The sequence below is a fragment of the Theobroma umbraticum genome, unplaced genomic scaffold (assembly GCF_002168275.2).
Source record: "Theobroma umbraticum cultivar Fairchild unplaced genomic scaffold, ASM216827v3 scaffold_50.0, whole genome shotgun sequence".
In the NCBI taxonomy this organism is placed as follows: domain Eukaryota; kingdom Viridiplantae; phylum Streptophyta; class Magnoliopsida; order Malvales; family Malvaceae; genus Theobroma; species Theobroma umbraticum.
Window position 1 is genome coordinate 7,332,064 of NW_018397261.1, and position 23,301 is coordinate 7,355,364.

Here is a 23,301-nt window from a genome sequence, read left to right on the forward strand (position 1 = left end):
TGAACCCTATTATTTAAGTAAGTTATATACTAACTAATAAATCAAATACTCAAATATTAATTAATTATATGGTGTTAATGTTAAATGATTTAAGATAATTGGTTCAATGGCTAAAACCTATGAAAATGGTTGAATTTTAATATATTATGATGTGGTAATTATTTAAATAGATGCAATGAGATATTAAAATATTTATCCAAAGTCCATCAATACAAATCAATTTAAAATTTTATGCCATTTAATTTAAAGTAAAATAAAAGGTTACCAATTAGAGTGTTGCGAGAGATTATATTATTTTTATTTAATCATTAAATGTGGGTTATAAGATAAAAAATCAAACATCAGCTTTTGTTATATAAAAAAAGTAAAAATTTTTGAAACAATAAGAAATATTATTTACTTATAAACAAAATAAATGCAAATACCAGATTTTAATACAAAAAGGGAAGAAGTATAAAATACGGACAACAGCAACAATGGCCGATGGAGACGGTCCAAGCGGGGAGAAGTATTCACCGCCATGGAAGCTCACTCTTACAATATTCTCACTCTCTCCTTTTTTTTTTTTTTTCTCTTGTCAAAAAATAGCTATTCTTATTATTACTTTATTGTAATATACTCCTAGTATTGCTTTAGTTTTTTTAATTACTAAAAGACTAAAAAAAAATTTCTCTCTGAAAATCTTTACTCGCAAATATATATATAAAAAACTAAAAAGCCTCCTCCTCTTCTTTATTCCTTCTTCGCTTTAGGGTTTCAGGTTTATGTCTTTAACTTCGACCCCTCTCCCTCCCAAATTTCCCCAATTAATCATCGAATTTCAATTTCGTTAAAATCAAGACGCAGGCCTTTGCTTCTCCTGATTTTTAATTTGAGGGCGTTTTTGTTTATCCAAAGCGTGATTTTATCTCTTTCATTTTCTAGGGTCTCGATCAGGTGTTGTTGAGATGCTAGGAATAATCGGATCAGGAACAGTCTGATCTTGTCGTGGTGACCGTCCGATAATCAGGGGCGGTGGTCCCCTTTGTATGGAAACTCGGAGCCGGAAGCGGGCGGAGGCCTCCTCAACTGCCCCTTCATCATCATCTTCTCCCTCCGGTCCCACCACTCGCTCTAACAAACGCGCTCGTCTTACTTCTTCTTCCTCCTCTGCCGCCGCCGCCGCCACCAATACCACCACGACTCGCTCTCGCAGTTCCCGCGCTGCCGCTGCCTCAATGGACCCCACCACCACCGAATCTTCTTCTGGTTCACGCCGCGATCGCCGTTCCAGCAAAGCTAATCAAACCACAACAAGTGACAGTCCGAATCTCGCTTCCGATAAAGGCAAAGAAAAGGAACATGATCTCAGGATTCGTGATAGGGATAGGGATAATAGAGATAATAACAACAACAATTCTAATCATCCTGAGAGAAGCTTAGGGTTAAATATGGATACCTCTGGAGGTGATGAGGATGATAACGACAGTGAAGGCGGTGTAGGGATTTTCAACCAGAATCTGACGTCAGCGAGCAGCGCCTTACAAGGCTTGTTGAGGAAGCTTGGTGCCGGGCTGGACGATTTGCTGCCCTCAACAGCTATGGGTTCCGCGTCTTCATCTCATCAAAGCGGGAGGTTGAAGAAGATTCTGTCTGGATTGCGTGCTGATGGAGAGGAAGGGAGGCAGGTGGAGGCATTGACGCAGCTTTGTGAGATGCTTTCAATTGGGACTGAGGAGTCCTTGAGCACCTTTTCTGTGGATTCGTTTGTTCCCGTGCTCGTTGGATTGCTTAATCATGAGAGTAATCCTGATATTATGCTTCTTGCGGCAAGGGCGCTTACACATTTGTGTGATGTGTTGCCTTCTTCTTGTGCTGCTGTGGTGCATTATCGTGCAGTTTCATGTTTTTGTGCGAGGTTGCTCACTATAGAGTATATGGACTTGGCTGAACAGGTTAGTTTTCATTTTGGTTATATTCGAGATAATTGACTATTAGAAAATGAAAGTCATTTATTATAGGACTAAAAGTGAACTTCCTTGAGTTTGTTCAATGTTAGCTAGCATTTTGTGTTGCTTTGTTGTTTTGCTTGTAGGAAATGGCATCTTGCATTTATTGTAAACTGGAGTGCAACTAACTAATTGTACTTGAAATTGGGTCCAATTGGCACGAATGGAGATCAATTTGAGATTGTTGATTAAGCATTTTCCTGACAGCCTGTGTTTACATATTCTTTTGTTTCTAGTTAACAATAGATTCACTGTTCTGTGATTTGCTCATGTCAAATAGTGTATTTCATATTTCATAACTTTAGACTTCAATTAGAAAGTTCAAAAATTGGAGATTTGCTCTAGTTCGGATTCTTATCTTTCTGGTTGAAATGCTGGAAACAGTCTCTGCAAGCTTTGAAGAAGATATCTCAGGAGCACCCAACTGCCTGTTTGCGAGCTGGTGCTCTTATGGCAGTGCTTTCGTACCTGGATTTCTTCTCCACTGGAGTTCAGGTAATTAGTTTGTGAAAAATTTTGAGTTCTAGATGATGTATGGAGTGAAGAAACGTTTGTACCATTTAGATTCTTATTGAGTTTTTTATTCTATTTCATCCCATATTTCAGCGAGTGGCACTATCTACTGCTGCAAATATGTGCAAGAAACTCCCTTCAGATGCAGCTGATTATGTCATGGAAGCTGTACCACTTTTAACAAATCTTTTGCAGTATCATGATTCGAAGGTACTTGAATGTCATATTGATGATGATAAATTCATTGTAAATTGCTTTCCTTCTTCATCGTGTACTTTTTGCTATGTTTGTAGGTGTTGGAGCATGCTTCTGTTTGTTTGACTCGTATTGCAGAAGCCTTTGCTTCTTCCCCAGATAAATTAGATGAGCTATGCAATCATGGACTGGTTACTCAAGCAGCATCTCTCATTTCCACAAGTAGTTCTGGAGGTGGACAGGCATCTTTGAGCACACCGACATATACGGTGAATAGATGTTACTCTTTTGTTTTTGTATATACCAATGCATTTTATGTGTATCATCATAACATTTGGGTTCTTGAATTAAGGGCTTGATTCGACTGCTTTCAACGTGTGCAAGTGGGTCTGCTCTGGGAGCAAAAACCTTACTTCTGCTTGGGATCAGTGGCATACTTAAAGATATACTATCAGGTTCTGGTGTTTCTGCTAACTCATCTGTTCCACCAGCATTAAGCAGACCACCAGAACAGGTAACACTTTTAATTTAAGCTGAAGAGATGGTAGTTGTCTTTGCCTGTGGTTTATATATACCTCTGTGAAAATTTGATATGTGTAATGTGTACAATGTTATTTTATTACAAGCAGTGCTGAGGACAATGGTAGATCCCTAAGACAGAAAGTATCAACTCTTAGTTTTAGAATCATCTAATGTATGCGTTGCATATCATTGCTTTTTTATTGTGGTTAAAAGTTACTTGTTTGAATTTATGTGTTTATTTCTTGCAATTTATTTTATTTAGAATGGACATAGTAATGGCTTATGCAATATTACCCCCACTGTTTGGTTGTCTTCTTACTGTGTAGATCTTTGAGATTGTAAATCTGGCAAATGAGCTTCTTCCTCCACTGCCACAAGGAACCATCTCCCTCCCTGCCAACTCTAACATATTTGTGAAGGGATCTATTGTGAAGAAGTCTCCTGCTAGCACCTCTGGGAAGCAGGAAGACACCAATGGAAATGCTCCTGAGGTTTCAGCCCGAGAGAAATTGTTGAGTGATCAACCTGAACTTCTTCAGCAGTTTGGAATGGATCTCCTTCCTGTTCTCATACAGGCAAGTTTTCTTTGCAGATGGTAGATTCTTTGCTTTTTCTTGGTTTTGTTGTACTTATGGTCTCCAATCTTTTTGTCAAGCAGATCTATGGTTCCAGTGTCAGTAGCCCTGTTCGCCACAAATGCCTCTCGGTTATTGGAAAATTGATGTACTTCAGCAGTGCAGAGATGATCCAGAATCTATTGAGTGTGACAAACATATCAAGGTATGTGCATTAAGCAAAACAGAGCAGTTCACATATTCATGCAATGGTTGGTGATAGGAGCTGACTATTTTGTTTGATCTTGTAGCTTCCTGGCTGGTGTTTTAGCATGGAAAGATCCACATGTCTTGGTTCCTTCTCTTCAAATTGCTGAGATTCTTATGGAAAAGCTTCCTGGAACCTTCTCCAAAATGTTTGTCAGAGAAGGTGTGGTCCACGCTGTGGATCAGCTTGTATTAATTGGTAATCAAAGTACCACTCCTGCTCAAGCATCTTCGGTTGAGAAAGAGAATGATTCTGTATCTGGAATGTCATCGCGTTCCAGACGTTACAGACGACGCAATGGTAACTCTAATCCTGAAGGAAGTTCAGTGGAGGAGTCCAAGAATTCAGCATCTGTAAATATTGGTTCACCTCCGAGTTCAGTTGAAATTCCTACAGCCAATTCCAATCTTCGTACAGCAGTAAGTGCATCTGCCAAAGCATTTAAAGATAAGTATTTCCCCTCTGATCCTGGGGCTCTTGAAGTTGGAGTAACAGATGATCTTTTACACTTAAAGAATCTTTGCATGAAATTAAATGCCGGTGTTGACGATCAAAAGACTAAGGCGAAAGGAAAATCTAAAGCTTCAGGGTCTCGATTGGCTGATTTTTCTGCTGGCAAGGAAGAGTATTTGATTGGGGTGATTTCTGAGATGCTAGCAGAACTAAACAGGGGGGATGGTGTATCCACTTTTGAGTTTATTGGTAGTGGTGTTGTTGCAGCCTTGTTAAACTATTTTTCTTGTGGGTACTTCTCCAAGGAGAGAATTTCAGATGTAAACCTGCCCAAGCTTCGACACCAAGCTCTTAAAAGATTCAAATCGTTTATCAGTGTTGCACTTTCTTCCAGTGTAGATGATGGAAGTATTGCTCCTATGACTGTCCTGGTTCAGAAGCTTCAAAATGCTTTATCATCACTGGAGCGTTTCCCTGTAGTTCTTAGCCATTCATCTAGGTCATCTGGTGGGAGTGCACGCCTCTCTTCTGGATTAAGTGCATTATCTCAGCCATTTAAGTTGCGCCTTTGTCGAGCCCAAGGAGAGAAGTCTCTTCGTGATTATTCTTCAAATGTTGTGTTGATTGATCCATTAGCAAGTCTAGCAGCTGTTGAAGAATTTCTTTGGCCGCGAGTTCAACGAAGTGACACTTCTCAGAAACCCACTGTGTCTGTAGGAAATTCTGAGTCTGGGAACACACCAAGTGGAGCTGGTGCTTCTTCTCCATCTACCTCGACTCCCGCTTCGACTGCTCGTCGTCATTCTTCAAGGTCCAGATCATCTGTTAATATAGGAGATGTGGCCAGAAAGGAGCCATCACAGGAGAAAAGCACAAGTTCATCAAAGGGCAAAGGTAAGGCTGTTTTGAAGCCTGCTCAAGAGGAGTCAAGAGGACCTCAAACAAGAAATGCTGCTCGTAGAAGAGCTGCTCTGGATAAAGATGCACCAATGAAACCTGTAAATGGTGACTCTACCTCTGAGGTCTGCTTTTTGATCCTTAGATATGATGGTTTCATATGGCTGAGTTTTTTGTATTCTACGAGCTCACATGCTAACATTAGTTAAATTGATTGTTATTTGTTTGTAAGGTGGTCCTATACAATATGGTCCTTAGATATGATGGTTTCATATGGCTGAGTTTTTTTTATTCTACAAGCTCACATACTGACTTTAGATAAATTGATGGTCATATAAGGTGGTCCTATACAATATTGGACTCCCCTATTTTTAGCTTGTGCTTTCCTTCTCTATTGTTTGCATGGAACTGTGCCTGGTTTTTCCATTTACTGGTTGATAATGATCATTTTGCCCCTCGTTTTTTTGGTAGGATGAAGAATTGGATATGTCTCCTGTGGAGATTGATGATGCTTTGGTGATTGAAGATGACGACATTTCTGATGATGAGGATGATGATCATGAAGATGTAAGTTACTTGTGCCTTTATAAATGCAAAGCCCTTCTTGTTGGTCATAAGCTTTATTTAATATGACTATTCCTTGATGGATTTATTGTTCTTTTCCAGGTGCTCAGAGATGATTCTCTTCCTGTTTGCATGCCAGACAAGGTACATGATGTTAAATTGGGTGATTCAGCTGAAGATGGCACACCTGCCCCAGCCACAAGTGATAGCCAAACTCATGCAGCTTCAGGATCTAGCAGTAGGGCTGCTGCTGTTAGAAGTTCGGACTCTGCTGATTTTAGGAGTGCTTATGGCTCAAGGGGTGCAATGTCATTTGCTGCTGCTGCCATGGCTGGGCTTGGATCTGCCAATGGTAGAGGTATTAGGGGAGGGAGAGATCGACAAGGACGACCTCCATTTGGCAGTTCTAATGAGCCTCCAAAATTGATATTTACCGCTGGTGGTAAGCAGCTCAACCGGCATTTGACAATCTATCAGGCCATTCAAAGACAGCTTGTGTTGGATGAGGATGATGATGAGAGATATGCTGGTAGTGATTTTATATCTAGCGATGGAAGCAGGCTCTGGAGTGATATCTACACCATAACATATCAAAGGGCAGACAGCCAAGCTGACCGAACATCTGTAGGGGGATCAGGTTCTGCTGCAGCATCTAAATCTACTAAATCTGGCTCTTCCAACTCCAATTCCGATCCCCAAACTCATAGAATGTCACTTTTAGATAGCATCTTGCAAGGGGAACTTCCTTGTGATCTGGAAAGATCTAATCCTACTTATAATATATTGGCACTGTTGCGTGTGTTAGAGGGTTTGAATCAGCTTGCACCTCGTTTAAGAGCTCAGATAGTTTCTGACAATTTTGCTGAGGGAAAAATTTCAAATCTGGATGAGTTGAGTACCACTGGTACTAAAGTTCCTTATGAAGAATTTATAAATGGTAAGCTCACTCCAAAACTGGCTCGGCAAATACAGGATGCCCTTGCTCTCTGCAGTGGAAGCCTGCCTTCCTGGTGTTACCAGTTGACAAAGGCATGCCCCTTTTTGTTTCCTTTTGAGACACGAAGGCAATACTTTTATTCAACTGCCTTTGGGTTGTCTCGTGCATTATATCGTCTTCAGCAGCAGCAGGGTGCTGACGGCCATGGATCAACTAATGAAAGAGAGGTGAGGGTTGGGAGGTTACAGCGGCAGAAAGTTCGTGTCTCCCGAAACCGCATCTTGGATTCTGCTGCAAAAGTAATGGAGATGTATTCTAGCCAAAAAGCTGTGCTTGAAGTTGAATATTTTGGAGAAGTTGGCACTGGATTGGGTCCAACATTGGAGTTCTATACACTTTTAAGTCATGACTTGCAAAAGGTTGGACTTGGAATGTGGAGGTCAAATTCTACGTGGGATAAGTCAGTAATGGAAATTGATGGAGATGAAGAGAAAAATGGAAAAACTGCTGGTTCTGCTACTATTGAGGGAGATATAATACAAGCTCCTCTGGGGTTGTTCCCTCGACCTTGGCCACCAAATGTTGATGCTTCTGAAGGTGGCCAGTTTTGTACAGTAATTGAATATTTCCGGCTGGTTGGACGTGTGATGGCTAAAGCTCTTCAAGATGGACGGCTTTTAGACCTGCCTCTGTCAACACCATTTTATAAACTTGTGCTTGGTCAAGTAAGCTGATTGCATTGTTTAACTTGTGGAACATCATAAATCTTCTTTAAGCTTAGATTAAATGCCTATAAAATACCTACTATTGCCACAATTGATTTTTTACTTTTCTGGCTAAAGATGCATTTTATAATCCATTGCAGGAGCTTGATTTGCATGATATTCTGTCTTTTGATACTGAGTTTGGGAAAACCTTGCAAGAATTGCACCTTCTTGTTTGTCGAAAGCAGTATTTAGAATCAATGGGTGGTGACAATAGTGATGTGATTGCTGATTTACGCTTCCGTGGGGCCCCCATAGAAGATCTCTTTCTGGATTTTACACTTCCAGGCTATCCAGATTACATCTTGAAGCCAGGGGATGAAAATGTATATCTTCAACTTTCGTTCTATTCCTTTCCCCCCCCCTTTATTTTTGATCGATAGATCATTCTAACATTCTGTTTAATACATTAGGTGGATATCAATAACTTAGAGGAATACTTATCTTTGGTGGTTGATGCGACTGTCAAGACTGGAATTATGCGGCAGATGGAGGCATTTAGGGCAGGATTTAATCAGGTCAAATTGTTTTCCTAATCCTGAGTTTTCTTGTTTAACAAGACAAGTTGATGTTCATCGCAGATTTTTTTTTATTTTCTTCTTGTAAGGAGCCTTTTTGGGATTCATTGCAATGTTAATATATCCGTTACTTAACAAGCAGGTTTTTGATATTGCCTCATTACAAATATTTACTTCCCAAGAGTTGGACTATTTGCTGTGTGGTCGCAGAGAGTTGTGGGAGGTAATGTGACACTTGAATTGCATGATAGTCTTGCTAGCTTCTTTAATTAGAATTGTTTGTGCACCTTTGTGATTTTGACAATTTAACTTCTAATTTGCAGGCTGAGACACTTGCTGATCACATTAAATTTGATCATGGATATACTGCAAAGAGCCCTGCAATTGTGAATGTATGTTTCTTTCATAACACTTCTATTTAAGTATTCTGAAATCTAAATACTGGGATAATTCTTATTTGATCCACATTGATGCTGTGGTTTTGTGATTTCCTAGTTACTCCAAATTATGGGAGAATTTACACCAGAGCAGCAGCGGGCTTTCTGCCAATTTGTCACTGGTGCACCCAGACTCCCACCTGGCGGTCTGGCAGTGCTGAATCCAAAGCTGACCATTGTGAGAAAGGTAACAGAGTTAGATTGAAAAAGTTCCTATCAAGGTGTCTTCTCTTTTACATGTTGACGTAGAGATATTATGTCCTGCAGCTGAGGAATTTTTTAAGAATGATTTTGAAATTATGTTGGAAATGGGGTTTACAAATTGATTTATTTATGTCTGTTTTTTAAAGTGCATACAATGACTGTGTCTTCTTTACATGCACTGGCTCCAATGTTTTGAAAATCACTACTATAGAGAGAATTGTACTTTGGATGCTATTGGCAAGGTTCTGACTTAGGCCAAAGCATCTTTGTATTTTATTTATCTCTGAGAATAATCCTGTTATTCTCTTCATGGTGTATTGCTAGGGCAGCAATGCGAAGTTGCACTTTGTTAATGATGTCTGCTCATTATCACTATTACTATTATTAGCTTCACAATAATATGTTTCATTCAACTCTGTCTAGACGTATCCTCTTTCTGTATGTTAATGTTCATGGTTGTTGCTTGTCTGTCTGAAAGCAGCATTCATCTTCTGCAAGTGCTGCTGCTTCCAATGGAACTGGACCCTCAGAATCAGCAGATGATGACTTGCCCAGTGTCATGACTTGTGCTAATTACTTGAAGCTTCCTCCATATTCTACCAAGGTATGGTTTAGTTACAATAATATTTCATGATTGTGATGTTATATTATTTCATTGTTATCCTTGTATTATCATCATCCTTTTCTCATTGGTGGTGGCTGCTGCCTGAACAGGAAATTATGTATAAGAAGTTAGTATATGCAATCAGCGAAGGGCAAGGATCTTTCGACTTATCATGAGCTGGGAATACTAACCAAAAGAGACCCAGTGTATATTCTTGAACAACGCAATCTGGGTCAATTTTCTCACCTGCGATTATTTTTGATGTTTCCAAAGTGGCGTATTATTTTTGCTCAAATAATGGCTAGTCTTCACTGCTCTTCCATACTAGTGGCATTGGCATTGGCAAGGTCGTTTCTACTACAATAGTGGACCATTGCGCTCGTAGCCCTCTAGATTCTGGGTATATGACTCTGCTCAATTTTGTTTTTCCTCCTAACTTATTTCAGTTGTGAGCATTTTGGGTAATGTATATTTTTGGTTTAACTTGTGATCAGGTGAATCGGGAACAAATGAATTTGCAAGGAGGATTTTGTGTTGCAGCTGCTGCGATATAGCTTTTGTATATAAATAGGAATTTTATAATTTTTTTTTCTGGTTTGACAATTATTGGCTGGCAAGATATATACATATATGGCGTAGATGGTGGAAGGAAAATGAATAAATGATGAATGATGAAATTGTTATGCCTTTTTTTTTTTAAAAAAAAGTTAAATTCTTTATTTTTTTGTCTATTTTTATTTTTAATAATTTGAGGAAAAAATTTAAATTTTATTTTTTAAATTCGGAATCATGCATTAGTAATTTTTTGTTTTTTGTTGTTTCGGAAGAAGAAAAAGGGTTACATTTTGTCTAATATCGGGCTGCTATCGGACTTATAGTATGGGGCTTGTCAAATTCAGTTTATAAAACATTAAACCAAATCATGTGAAGATAACAGGACCTTCTGTTTCTTACAATGCCACCGTGCAGTTATTAGGTCTTTGGCAGATCGCATTACCTTACTGTCTCTTCTGTTTCAAACCTTTCAATAAATATAATTTGTTTTTATTACTAAAATTACTATTAGACAAAAATTTTGATTTTTTTTATTCTTTAAAAATAAAAATATATTACTCAAATCAACTCTTAAATTATTTTAAAAATTTTAAATAAATTTTTATTTTTATTACATTTAATTAAAATCTTATATTTTTATTTTGAAATGATTAATAATTGATTAATTATCATTATTTAAAATATAATTTATCATTATATATCTATATGTTATTGACATACATTATATTGATGTATTAATAAAAAGAGTGAAAAATGTTACATGATCATGTTGTTATACTAAATTAACTTATTACTTCATTATCAATTATGATACGTTAATATATCATATTATCATCTCATGACGTAAAATGACAAATGATATTTTGATTAAGTTAATTATTAGTTTTAAGAATTTATTTAATTTAAAATAAAATATAAAGATTTAATTGAAAATATAAAAATATAAAAATTTATTTAAATTTTTTTAAATAGTTTAAAGACTTTTTTAATAAATTATGCTTTAAACAAATTAGATATATGTCTAAATTTGAAATTGAATTTAATCCACCTACTATCTCAATTATGCCATTTAATTTTTTTATATTAATTTCAATAGGTTGAATCTCTGTACATTTATTAAAAGTCGATTTAATTACAATTGACATATTAAAATTTTGTAATTAAATTTTATTTTGTCGTGCTTTCAGTGATGGCTGGGCATACCAACTTAAACTTTTTTTACCATGCAGTACACATTAGTATAAAAAAACTTTATTTTTAATAAAAATAGTAATTATAATTTATTTAAAAATAATATTTGATAGTTTTTAGATTGAGAATATATACTTGTAGCCAAAAAATTGATCCACATCAACATTTTAAGTCATCATCAAAATCAAAGGCAAAAATTTAACATTATTATTATTAGTTATTTTAAGTTCTTCTTGACCTAAACTTGTAAAAATAGTTGCCAACTGTTACTCTCATTAATTCTAATTGATTTTTTAGATTCAGATTAGGGTAAGATATTCAGGTTTCTTTCTTCCTTCAAATTATTATTATTATTATTATTATTTTGCCTTTTTTGTTTGCTTAAATGAAAAATAAGGGTGGAGAGAGAGAGAAAGATGGTTGAAAGATTGAATTAAATTTCTAACTTGGAAATTGCACAGTCATCCCGTTGCAAATTTATGGCTCGGAAAATACAAATGATAACTCAAGTAAGTTGCATGGCAGTAATAACTGGTCCAACTGCTACACCCTTGGCCTCCAACGCGAGCTCAAGCTTAGTTCTTGTAAGCACACTTGACTTGGACGGCAAGAGCCTTTTTCATATGTGGACAGGCATCGTTTTGATTGTCGAAATCCTCAGCGTCCAATGGAATTTGGCAGCTGGTTTTTCCCAGACAAAACTGTTCACACACAAACACAGCACCCAATCTCCTGTCAGAACTGCTCAACCTTGTAAACCATAACCACCAATCGTAACTCTACTTACCTTTTCTGCAACTTTCTTGGATACGGGGGACGTGCAATTTCCAAGGGAGTAGCTTCCGCAGGCACCAAAAGGATCACCAAAGCTCGCAAACTCTACGGCCACGATCTTTTTCTGGTTCGGACATGTCAGTTCAGCCTTTGGTTTCAAATCATCCACCTTGGCTCGCAAGCTGCCACCTTTGCTTTCGAATAACCTCACCGATGGCGGATGATATTCGGTTACGTAACTGCAGATTGTATCTCTATTAACTAGCAGGATCTCAACGTCTTTCGGATTGGCTTCCTCCTCCTCCAATATAACAATGAGATTCTGCGTCGGCTTGAGGAACGATCTTGGGATTTGGTACCTGAATTAGATACAGAAAATGAAAAAGACTTTTAGTTTGGTTTGTACTGATGAAGATTCCTTTCTGGTATATGGTATGGTTCAGTGCTAATGGTTTACGTACTCGGATTGAGAAGGCTGCTTTAGAGGAGAAAGGTAAGACATCCAATATCGGCCAATGTTCTGACCATTGATCCAGACCATACCTTTCCCCATACCAGTCAGCCGGATGGCAACTGGGTTGTTTCCTTCTGGGGTGTCAAAGTATCCCTGTGTAACAAGAACATTTCAGTTGTTGCAAAACATACTTGACAGATGATCAGCTTGCGTTAACCTTATTTCACTCTCAAAGAGCACCTTCAATTCCTAACATAAAAATTCCCTAGGAATTACCTTGTACCATGTTAAAGCTGGTGATTCACTAAGCTTCCTCCACTCTACCTTCTTTGAGCCTTCCTCGGTATATATTTTCTTCTTTTCTCCATACAGTCCAACCTGAAAATAGGGACCAACCCTGTTCAATTACCCATCATTCCGTAATTTGTATGAAAATTAACTATAGAAAGTGAAGGTCTACTGATACCTGATGTCCCCAGCCATTTACTGACAGGTCAAGTGTTCCGGTGTTCAAACCTAATATGGTGATAGAACGAGGCCCAGCAAACCTATGCTCCATGTAGGCTCCGCTATCCTTAATTAATAAAGAAAATCTAATCAGTAGCTGTTCTAACTAAGTTTCGTTCAAGCCTAAAAAGAGCTTAAGTTGCAAATGCCTTACTGGAAGTCCCACTAAAGTCCCTAAGAGTGTAATATGGTTAACCCCTGCCTCGAACTTTACAGGTTTCTGGAAGACAAAGCTCTTCTCAACTTTGCTCCCATGTGCAAAACCTAAGAAACAAAATCAAGATTTGGTAATATATGACTGTAAAAAAAGAAGTTCTCGATCGAAGCTACATAAATCTGTCACTGGGAATTCAAGTGTATGCATGCCGCTGCACACTTACCTATATATTTGCCATTTACAAAAGCAAGCAGTCCATGGCCAAGACTTGCAACCCTTAAAACTGGGAAGATTTCCTTTTTCATTGGCAAGTCACGTGGACCCAATTCAATGCTGCAGTAAGCAGAAACGCCAGTTAACTTTTCTAATAATCCCTTCGTTTAAAATCCTTGTCCGACGGATGAAATCAATTGAATGTTCTTATCTTTTGTTTTCTTTACAAAGAGTTATATGTTTTGTACTTACCTAGTTGTATACCAAGCATAATCCGTTGTATCTTTGGTCAACTCATAAAGCTCCAATGGTTCCTTGGTCATAGATCCAAGTTGGGTTGGAACATATTCCTTGTACATCTGCCAGTTAAAGTTCTTGTTTGCAGTTGCTGATCTAACAAAATTTCTCGTGTTATGTTGTGCCGTAATCTGTGAAAGATAAGTTATTTAGTTCTAAAGCAGCAAGAAAAGACAAGGCAGTTTGGAAGCATGCAATGAGGAGAAAGACCAGCAATTTACCATCTGAGTGTTGTAAACCACGGTCTTGCAGTCAGGGAGGATACTAATGGAGCGAGCTGGCAGGCCATATTTCTTACCCCTGAAATGGAATGTTTGGGCGTTCTTGGTGTCATTGTTGGCCAAGAAAGCTGCACAGAGAGAAGTTCCAGGTTGCTCGTAGGTTCGGACCTGCATTGCAGCACAATAGCTTAACTCTTAGTATCCATATAAAACTTCTCTGACTTCATCATCCACTCGATTATTCTGTATATAGATGCTTACCTCTTGGTCTGGACCCAGCCTTTGGACAGTAGGAGTCCCCCAAAACAGAGCCTTCTTGCACAAATTTAGGGCCTTGTGAAGATCCTTGAGGTGGCCCCATTTTGGGTCCCTTTGTAAAGCTACAGCATTCAGAACAAGTGATATTAGCTGTCTAGATCAGCACCTCAATCCATAGAATATCATCAGATTACAGTATTCTTAATCTTACCATATTCATCAAGAGGGGCTTCATCATAGTAGCGAGTTGTTGTAAAAGCTGCGCTTGTTCTGCCGTAATTTGTACCACCATGGTACTGCAAACACCAAAAAGAACCGTGAGCTACCTCTAAAAAGAGTGTCATTTAGATAAAAATTGAACTCGGAGAAGACAGACGGGTATCTTCCTACCATGTAGTAGTTGACCAGAGATCCATTTTTGGAGAAGAAGCGAGCAACCGAGTACGCCAAATCTTCAGCTGATCTTTGAGATGGAGGATCTCCGAATACTCTATACCTGAATTGTTAAAACGCATTGAAACAGCCACAGCATTAGCCTTTACACACAATATACTCAGAATTCTTGAGTGAATATCTTCAGTAACAGCATACTTACTGTGCAGTCCAGTTCTCAGTCCACAATGAAGGCTTGTTGCGCCTATTTGGACCTGTGAAAGTATCTCCGCAGTGTCTTCCATTGCATGTATTAATCTGAACGATGAAGTCTATATTACTACTTTGTTGTACAAAATAAACAAGTTTTCCATCTTTTTATCCGGGATGGAGAAATTTTTGAAGGATTTTCCATGCAAAATGATGATGTTGGGTCTCTTGAAAGCAAAAGAAACTTAAAAATCAAAGAAGTTATCATCAGGTAAACTTACAATTGGATCTGGGGCATCCCTCTGCTTGCACATGATCCATGGGACTCCGGTGTTTAAGCCAACGGCCATCTTTCCTGCCCACTGAACATAACTGTCTCCACGTTCTCTGAATGCTAGTTGAATGGTGTTGTACTCGTTCTCGATCTGCAACAAGAAGTATCGAAATTTATAAGGTATCAAACTTAAGAGTAAATGATAGCGTCGATTTAAGCTTTTAGGAGAACAAGAGTTATTAGCAACCAAACCTGTGATAAAACGATAGGGCCTCCTTGTGAAGCAAACAACTTCTCCTTCTTCATCATATCAATAATCATCGTAACGAATTTTTTCATGTAATGCTGCACGGGATAAAAGTTTACTCAATTGAAATCTCGAATCATTGGTGAAGAACTTTCACCAAGTCGAATTACATATTACCTTGAATGGTTCATTATCAGAGCGGAATGTGATGTTGGGGACCTCTCTCAGCCAATATGGTAATCCTCTGAAGTTCACAATGGAAAAACTCCATTGTTAGGCGCAGATAGATGGAGAGAGAGAGAGAGTCTGAGGAAAATAAATATAGGAAGTTTGAATTTTTTACCCATGGTTCCATTCAGCCTGAATAAACGGGCCAACCCGGAGGGTCGCATACATTTTATGCTGCGCAATCAACTTGATGAACTTCACCAAGTCATATTGCCCTTCAAAATTGTACTGACCCTCAATCGGCTCATGAACGTTCCAGAAAACATACGTCTGAATCACGTTCAGACCTCCATATTTAGCTTTTGTGAGGAGGTCCGGCCAGGTCTGAACCCAATTCAACAAAACAAATTAGTTCTACACACATAAAATCAAAGGTCCATGAGAAATTAATCAAACACGAGAATATATATATATAAACCATACATCTGGGGTGCTGCGAGGGTAATGAATGGAGCCCGAGAAAAGCAGCTCTCTTTTGCCATTGATGATCACAGACCTTCCATCATAGCCCACGCCCTGGTTGACATTGTTCTCAGCCTTATGGTTATCCCCATCGTCATGATCCTTCTTGTCATGCGCAATGCTGGAAGTAACCAGCAAGATGAAAAGGTTTATTCTTAAAAGAATACGGCCTGATACCGCCATTGCTATTTCAGTAGAAAACCTATGTTTTTGTCTTTTCTTTTGGTTGAACGTCAGAAATGGATTCTTGGACCAAAGGAACAAAAGAATTGTAGAAACCAGAAATAATCGAGCCGGACTTTGGGAGCCTCTACCTTAAAGGAGAGGTGCCCGGGAAGCTCAAATGACAAGTACTTGGAAAGACAATGATATAGGAGAAAGACATGGTGAACGTAAGGCATTGGATGAAATTGCGGATTCGAGTTGTGTCCTATTACTATTTTTAACCTTTGAACGCTACAGATTTCCCCTTTTTTCTTGGGGAAATTTGCTATTCTTGGAACAATTTCAATTTGGACGGAGAGAACCGGGCAAAGTCAATAGACTTGGTAACCAGACACCATTAATCTGTTGCGATTTTCCCGCCACCATCTTCTTTTTTTGCACGTGAAATTTGTTTTTTGCCACATGCAATATTTCAATAACGCACGTGGCTTGAAAAAATGGGGTTTATATATATTTTTTGAAAAAAAAAATAATAATGTTTTGGATTTATATTTGATAGTTTGGCCGTGTATAGACCCTCAATCTACCACAAAGCATCACATCTCGTTAAGAAGTAAAAATAATATTTTGTAAGAACTTGAAAATAATTATCAAAAATTTTTTAATTCATAATTACATAAAAAGAATATAATTTGTTTTCTCTTTCTTTTGGAAAGTATAATTAGATACAAAAGTAATTTTATTAATTTGTACGTATATTAAATTATTATAAAAAATTAAGTTGTAAAAGAAAAAGTTGAGGAGGAAATTTAGATTGGATTTATGAAATTTGGGGAGGAAATATTTGTAAAAAAAAAAAAAAAGTTGTAGAGGGGTAGTCAAGCACTGAAACGCTGCGTTTTGGGTTCGGATGAAATAAGTTGGGGCGACCCGCGAATCGTCCTTTTTTTTTTGTTCCCTCCAAAACGTCTTTCAAGACTCCCTCCAAAAATCCCTCTATTTTTCTTTTTCCTACCCTTTTTTCCCAATCATTTCATCTTCATCTAGTACAAGTAAGCTTCGTAATCGTTTATTTTACTTGGAAAGTTTCTGTTAGCTATACAAGATCTTACTGATGGCAAGCCACGAAGACGATCTGGACCTCCTTCTCTCTCTCCACGACAGGGTTTTGGAAACGCCTCCAGCTTCCCCTTCAAGTCCCCACTCCCATTCTCCCGGTAAGCCCATGCACGCCTTCTCATCACTGAAAAATTTTCAAAATTTCTAATGGCCGTGTTGGCTTTGGATTTGCTCATTGAAAAACCCTTCTGGGCATCTTTTATTTACCTCTTAATGCATCTGGGTCTGTGCCTCGGCATTTTCCAATTTCCTTTAACTTGCAGTTTTGGTGCCTGGGTTTTGCTTATTTATTTTTCTTGCTTTAAAATTGGATAATGGGTACCTCTCGGTTTCTTCTTTTTTGTTTTGTTTCTTGTTTATCTTGAAATGTTTAAGTTTTTTCATTTTAGCTGGCCTAAATTTGCAGGCTACCTATCAGACGATGGACCGCCAAGGCAAAGAGGGAAAACAGACTTGTCTGTCTTTAAGAATGTTGTTGAAGATTGCCTTGATTATGAACCCAAACAAGTTGATAAACCTGTCAATTCAAAGCCAATGAGCTCAAAAGATCTTCAAGTTGAGAAGTTTTCAGGTTTACGTATAAGGTAAAACCAAGTTCAACTCCAATTCTTCAACAATAATCTAACAGTGTTAAAACCTGAGCTAAAAAGCTTCATTTATTTTTTTATGCCTATTTTCTCTGCGAACAAACTAAGTGTACTAAATGGAAATGACTTTGACAGTTTTCTGTTAGTATTTCTTTTTTCATGTGTAGTTTAAGTTTTTCTTCTGTTTTAAGGAATCAATTGGTCAGCCCCGCAGAGTTAAGTGAGCGCTTGTCTGATATTCGTTTCGTTCGGCTATCGGCTATAAAGTATGTTGTTGTACTTCTTCTCCTTATAATATATGTTTTCATTGCTAAATGATTAAAATTTGGAAGATGTTTTCTTGCCTTTGGACGTTAAGTTCCCTTCAAGTTTGTTCTTACCTAGAATACAGCTTGCAAAGCTCTCAATGTAGCTTCGTTGGATATAAACTGCAATGTGGTAGGTGACAGGGTATTTTGGCTTTTTACAGGAATTTGTTGGTGGGAGACACTCTTTATGGATGTTGGGCAACTTTGGGAGTGTTGACGGAAAAGGGTAATCCAAAGACTAGTTCTATTGGGCAGAACTATAGCATATGGAAAATTGGGTGTTTAGATGAAAATGCTGTTTCTCTTTTCTTGTTTGGTGACGCTTATAAGCATTACTGCAAGGAGCAGGCTGGAACAGTTTTTGCATTGTTCAGTTGCTCAGTACGCAAAGATGCCAAGGTATCAACTTGTCACATGTTAATTGGCCCATGTTGGGTAGTCTTCTAAAGAAACTAATAACTTCTGTATCATTTTGTAGGGATCAGGATTTTCCTTGAGTGTAGGTGCACCTAACCAAATTCTAAAGATTGGTACTTCAGCTGACTATGGAGTTTGCAAGGGAAAAAGAAAAGATGGAATGGCTTGCACGCTAGTCATAAATAAGTATGCTACATGTCTTCCCTAAGGTTCTTTGGTTTTATTAACTGTCTTTTCACAATGGCTGTCATGTACTCCATCTGATTAAGAAATGGGATTGAGAGAAACATCTATTCTGTACTAACTGGTATATATTAAACGATTAACTTTCAGTTTTATAAGAGTCACAAGCTTCCACTGCATCTAGTTCAGGCATTATAGGCACTTTATTACTGGTAAATAAGCTGAAAAGGAAAATGATTAGAATGATGCTATTAAGCTTTCCTAGCAAATGAGTATGATCTCTCCACTTATGCTTGCGTCATCAACAATCTATATTTTAAACTTACCTGCAATATCAGTTATTACCTTGTTTGCTGTTTGCTTGCAGTGCATAGTGTAACTGCCATGTTAGAAGAACACGAAATGCTTGACACTTGTAAAGTTCTAGTTGGTAGGTTCAAGTCAGAGGAGTCTGGTTTGTGCTAGATGTTTGCAATGTGGATTGATGAATTATTGGTTAAGCAAGAAGTCAAGAAAGTGAATTCTTATTGAGAGAATCTTGGATACAAATTAGGTGTGGATTCATGACTTAATTCCTTCTTTAGTATGTTTTTGAAGGTATTTCATATCATTCTTTTGTTTTCTCATCAGATGCAAAGTCTTATGTTTTGTCAAGCAGCTAGTTAAACAACTTCCTAATCAACTGAATGAGGCTCTGCATTATCTAGTTTGCTTTGCGTGCTTGTCTATGTAATTTATTCCTATATATTTTAATTTCTGACCCATTCTTTTATTTCAGACGTCAAGGTGTGTACTGCCAATATCACAAATCGGTAGGCATGCATGACATTACTTTATCTTTATTTTGTTTAACCAATATCTTAAGAGTTGGAAGTAAATCAACTCTAGGTAACTCTTTTCTGTTGTGTTCTGTAGAAAGCAACAGAAAAATTTTCCACAAAGCGAACTGAGCTAATGGGAGGGTAGGTGATCAATGATCCATGTCAAATTAAATTGCTCACTTCATTCTTTTCTATTCTCATGAGTGACAATTTTTTTTTCTAATCTTACAGGAACTTGAGAACAGCATTTAGAAATCCTCTTAGATCAGAAGGAATATATATGGTTGATCCTCTAACTGATAGGACAAACTTGAAAAAGCCCACGCAGCCAGTTAAAATATTGTCGGTGGATGGACTTAAAAAGGCACTAAGGTATGTAGTTGATTGTGTAGATTGTATGTCTGCAACTACAAGTCCATTTGAAAGTAGAACAAAATAAAGAAAGAACTGATTAGTTTGAACTGTACTTGAATGAGCAGAAATGGAGATAAGGTGACAACAAATAGACACTCCCAAGGGATAAGATTTCTTAATGCAGTTACAGGTGTTGGATTAGAAACCTCTCTGCTCATGCTGGTTGCAAATTTATGCAATATCCTGTCACTGATTCTTACTTTGTAATTACAGAGAAAATGTCTTCAACATTTGCAAATGGAGCATCTGTAATGTCTGCTCAACAAATAATTGGCTCAGAGAAGAGGTAAATCATACATTTTCCACTCACTGTCAGATTTTTAATTTTTCTTTCCATTTACTTTAAACATTCAACCATCATTCCTCAGGAAACTGTCTACTGTAGAACAAGATACATCTCTACTACAAAGAAACAAACCACTGGATCCAAAAAGAAAGAAAATAGAGCAGGAGCAAACTTGGTGGGAAGACAATTGGAAGTAGGGCACTGGAAAAATAATTGAACTAGATATTGTGAATTCAGAGGAAGAGGCTTGAGTATTCCGTGGTAGTATTCAGTGCTAGGGTGCATTGATGTAAAAAAACCTTGGGCCCGGGTATACCATATCTGCATGATAAGTTGCAAAGTTGGCTATACAGGGATGTAAAAAATTGAGTTTCCAATTCTTGTTTTCTGAGTTCAACCAACCACTCTTTAACCTATAGGTTTGAAGCTGAGGGTATCTGTTCTAGACACAACTCGGATATATCTAAGTGATTTTCATTTTATTGAACAACCATTAGTTGAGTTTATGTATGTTCTAGTATTTCATGGGAGGTCAATATTGATGATCATAGGAGTGACTTTTGTTGAAACTAAATACGTTGTTCTCACTTGAAGTTGATCATAAAACTCAGAATGGCGCATGATAATTAAGGGATCCCAAGTCCATGTGCACAGGTAGACAGTCATTGCAGCATAAAATTAAGGGTATTAAAATCAAAGTATGATCGATAAATAAGGAAGGAAAGAATCCAGGGTCTGAGGGAAAATAAATGTGATTGAGGTTGTCTAACCAAATTAGGAAGAAAGGGAAGTATGATTACCTGTATGAAATTGATTGCAGGACTTATTGGTAGGAACAAACAAGTAGGGGACACGGCATCTGAGGACAGTGCCAGGTACAATGATGTTGAATTCAGACGAGAGTAGTAGGAAGTTGGTTATCCATGCACATGGAGTTGGTGGTAACCGGCCCATGTGCTTTGAGAGATTTAATGTTTACTGTAAAAGCATATTGTTAGTTGGCCTAATTACATTTTTTTAAAGATGATTTGGAATCATTATCAACAACACTTTGTCCACTAAGTATCCAACTCTTATCCCTACTTCAAAATAAATATATAAATAAAAACAGGAAACAAAATATGTGTGCAATGCTTATGTATTGCCATCAAGATCCTTTCAATTAATTTACAAAACCAACAACCTAAGTTTGGCCCCGTATAAATGGGAGGAGAAAAAATAAGGGGAAAAAGACCTGTGGGCTGCGAAAACCCAAATAGTCTAGGTTAGGACTTACTAGACAGAATACAATATTGAAGTTAAGACAATCTGTTAGGTGATGGGTGGTGAATTGTTTTATGACTTGTGAAAGCAGCTGTGCATGAAAAACTAATTGACCAGCTTAAGGGGGAGGTTTTGGTAGCCCATTTTATGCTTTAGGTGTATGCTTGGATTTTAGTGAAAATGAAATAAAGAGAAATATCAAGAAACGAAAGTATGGGTCCTTCACTAATTGCTTGCCCGATGGGACCTTAAAAGCATTGGCCATATCTAACACTGAATGATGATTCAGCACTGTTGGGATGTCTCAGTTTGATGACATAAAAACTCAGCAATGTTTACGTACATGATTAGGTTGTGGGTCAATGATAGCCTTTAACCACTTAACAACTACCATTAACGATTTAGCCTGGTTTCTATATCAGAATCAATGTGATGTGTCAGGAGATTGAAGCAAGGGCCATAATAATAATAATAATAATTATTATTATTATAATGTACTAGATAAAATTGAATTTTAGTTTATTATATTATGTTCTTTTTTTTAAACAATATATAATTTTTGCTCTCGTCTTATCTTGCAAGCCAAGACTCTGGACCTCTCGATTCTCCACCCCCACGTTTTGATCTTTCTTGAGCTTTACGTGAAGAAGAGGGAAGCACTTTGCCTACCTGTGTTTGGTGATTGTGGGAGTGAACTTGCATGGTTTAACATCAACGAACTCTCACAACTTGCCCACGGTTGTTAACATTCTTCATGTGGCCCAACCGATCGAGTTTGATTGGACTCTACACATCAAAATGTCCCATAATTCTACTACTACCACAATTTATGCTTCTTGTCTACTTGTCACCATCCATCAATGGATATATATATATTGAAAAAAAATTATATTCAATTTTTTAAATAAAAAGTATTTATATTCATTATTAATATATATACATATGTATATATTCTATATTCAAACATCATAATCAATGAAATTTTTAAATCATATATTAAAGTCATAGCTTTGATCTCATCATTTTCTTTTGCACAACTGCTCGGTGGACCTTTGTGTTTTGCTTAATATGAGAGGGAAGGATGCCCAATCTTCTTCCTCTCCATGATTACGATGTTTCCTTCAACTCTAATTTATCGTTGGACCAGTGTTAATTCATTTACCATAATATCAAATGCAGAAAATGTAAATTTAATTAAGTTTCATTTCGTTAATAGTTTTATTATTAAAAAATAAATAAAATAATATTACAAATCTACAATTTGGCAATATTGCGTTTTTCCTTCCAGATTGGTGTTGCAGGGCACCAAATCCAACATATAATTTAACTTTATTAAACAGCATGTGCTTTGAGAATTGAGATTATGTATTTATAATTAATTTGATTCTTAGCTAATTAATATTTTGTTAATGTTATGGTATGCGCTTATACATTAATTAACTATTTTATTATGTCACGGGTAAGTCTTCTCCAAAACTTTTTGGTACCAAAAAAAAAACAAAGAAATTGGCTGGGAGTGTCTCGACGTGTTAGGAGGACATTGGGATGAAGGCAAAATGGTTTGGATTATATTAATATTATTTACACTTAAATTCTTTTGACTTTGCACTTTTATTTGGGCAATGAAAATCAATGGTACGTTTTTTTTTAATTTTATTTTATTAAATAACCCCCCCCCCCAAAAAAAAAAGCTTAAAATCAGAATAAAAACAAATGAACTTTATAGGTTCACATGCAAATTACGCATGTTGCTCCATTTTTCTTGCTATTTATTATTTTATGTCTTAATCGGCAAGAAAGTTCTTCAAGTAAGACATGAAATGTCCCAATGCTATTCTCTTTCCTCACACTTTGATCAATAGCAAATCAAATCATATCATTTCATAACATAAAATACCCA

The 23,301-nt window shown here is 37.2% G+C and overlaps 3 protein-coding genes across 4 annotated transcripts; 2 read left to right on the forward strand and 1 right to left on the reverse strand.

Annotated features, from left to right (window-relative positions):
- Nucleotides 1–659: 659 nt before the first annotated feature.
- KAK (HECT ubiquitin protein ligase family protein KAK) lies at nt 660–10,198 on the forward strand. Of its 2 annotated transcripts, XM_021431627.2 has the most exons (19): nt 660–1,934; nt 2,373–2,483; nt 2,595–2,711; nt 2,795–2,965; nt 3,049–3,210; nt 3,545–3,793; nt 3,877–3,998; nt 4,084–5,515; nt 5,862–5,957; nt 6,057–7,616; nt 7,757–7,981; nt 8,069–8,173; nt 8,316–8,396; nt 8,497–8,565; nt 8,669–8,797; nt 9,296–9,418; nt 9,529–9,624; nt 9,747–9,818; nt 9,913–10,198. In XM_021431627.2, exons 1-17 carry the CDS (start codon nt 1,029–1,031, stop codon nt 9,592–9,594), a joined length of 5,724 nt encoding a protein of 1,907 aa, XP_021287302.1. In that variant the 5' UTR covers nt 660–1,028; the 3' UTR covers nt 9,595–9,624; nt 9,747–9,818; nt 9,913–10,198. The 2 variants fall into 2 exon arrangements, with proteins under 2 accessions (XP_021287302.1, XP_021287301.1); XM_021431626.2 differs by having other exon boundaries at nt 661–1,934; nt 9,529–9,818.
- Nucleotides 10,199–11,581: 1,383 nt separating this feature from the next.
- On the reverse strand, nt 11,582–16,166 carry LOC110417504 (beta-galactosidase 13-like). The gene is made up of 18 exons (XM_021429865.2): nt 15,800–16,166; nt 15,492–15,700; nt 15,326–15,392; nt 15,154–15,246; nt 14,909–15,052; nt 14,641–14,735; nt 14,436–14,541; nt 14,257–14,341; nt 14,049–14,167; nt 13,788–13,955; nt 13,522–13,697; nt 13,280–13,389; nt 13,054–13,163; nt 12,859–12,966; nt 12,669–12,770; nt 12,400–12,545; nt 11,952–12,297; nt 11,582–11,865 (listed from the first exon to the last, which is right to left on the reverse strand). Exons 1-18 carry the CDS (start codon nt 16,019–16,021, stop codon nt 11,740–11,742), a joined length of 2,532 nt encoding a protein of 843 aa, XP_021285540.1. The 5' UTR covers nt 16,022–16,166; the 3' UTR covers nt 11,582–11,739.
- Nucleotides 16,167–17,000: 834 nt separating this feature from the next.
- MCM10 (minichromosome maintenance 10) lies at nt 17,001–20,920 on the forward strand. The gene is made up of 11 exons (XM_021431153.1): nt 17,001–17,220; nt 17,529–17,706; nt 17,901–17,975; nt 18,179–18,416; nt 18,496–18,620; nt 19,396–19,429; nt 19,533–19,579; nt 19,670–19,810; nt 19,918–19,982; nt 20,066–20,138; nt 20,221–20,920. The coding sequence occupies exons 1-11, from the start codon at nt 17,118–17,120 to the stop codon at nt 20,333–20,335; spliced, it is 1,194 nt and encodes a 397-aa protein (XP_021286828.1). The 5' UTR covers nt 17,001–17,117; the 3' UTR covers nt 20,336–20,920.
- Nucleotides 20,921–23,301: the final 2,381 nt, after the last annotated feature.

Bases quoted from the DNA above. Each gene is read 5' to 3' on its own strand.
- KAK (XM_021431627.2), top strand. From the start codon at position 1,029: ATGGAAACTCGGAGCCGGAAGCGGGCGGAGGCCTCCTCAACTGCCCCT. The intron at 2,484-2,594 runs GTAATTAGTTTG...CCCATATTTCAG, and splicing joins TCTTCTCCACTGGAGTTCAG to CGAGTGGCACTATCTACTGC. The intron at 5,516-5,861 runs GTCTGCTTTTTG...TTTTTTTGGTAG, and splicing joins ATGGTGACTCTACCTCTGAG to GATGAAGAATTGGATATGTC.
- LOC110417504 (XM_021429865.2), bottom strand. From the start codon at position 16,021: ATGGCGGTATCAGGCCGTATTCTTTTAAGAATAAACCTTTTCATCTTG. The intron at 14,168-14,256 runs GTAAGATTAAGA...TGAATGCTGTAG, and splicing joins AGCCCCTCTTGATGAATATG to CTTTACAAAGGGACCCAAAA. The intron at 11,866-11,951 runs GTAAGTAGAGTT...GTGTGTGAACAG, and splicing joins CCAAGAAAGTTGCAGAAAAG to TTTTGTCTGGGAAAAACCAG.
- MCM10 (XM_021431153.1), top strand. From the start codon at position 17,118: ATGGCAAGCCACGAAGACGATCTGGACCTCCTTCTCTCTCTCCACGAC. The intron at 17,707-17,900 runs GTAAAACCAAGT...TTCTGTTTTAAG, and splicing joins TTTTCAGGTTTACGTATAAG to GAATCAATTGGTCAGCCCCG. The intron at 18,417-18,495 runs GTATCAACTTGT...ATCATTTTGTAG, and splicing joins CAGTACGCAAAGATGCCAAG to GGATCAGGATTTTCCTTGAG.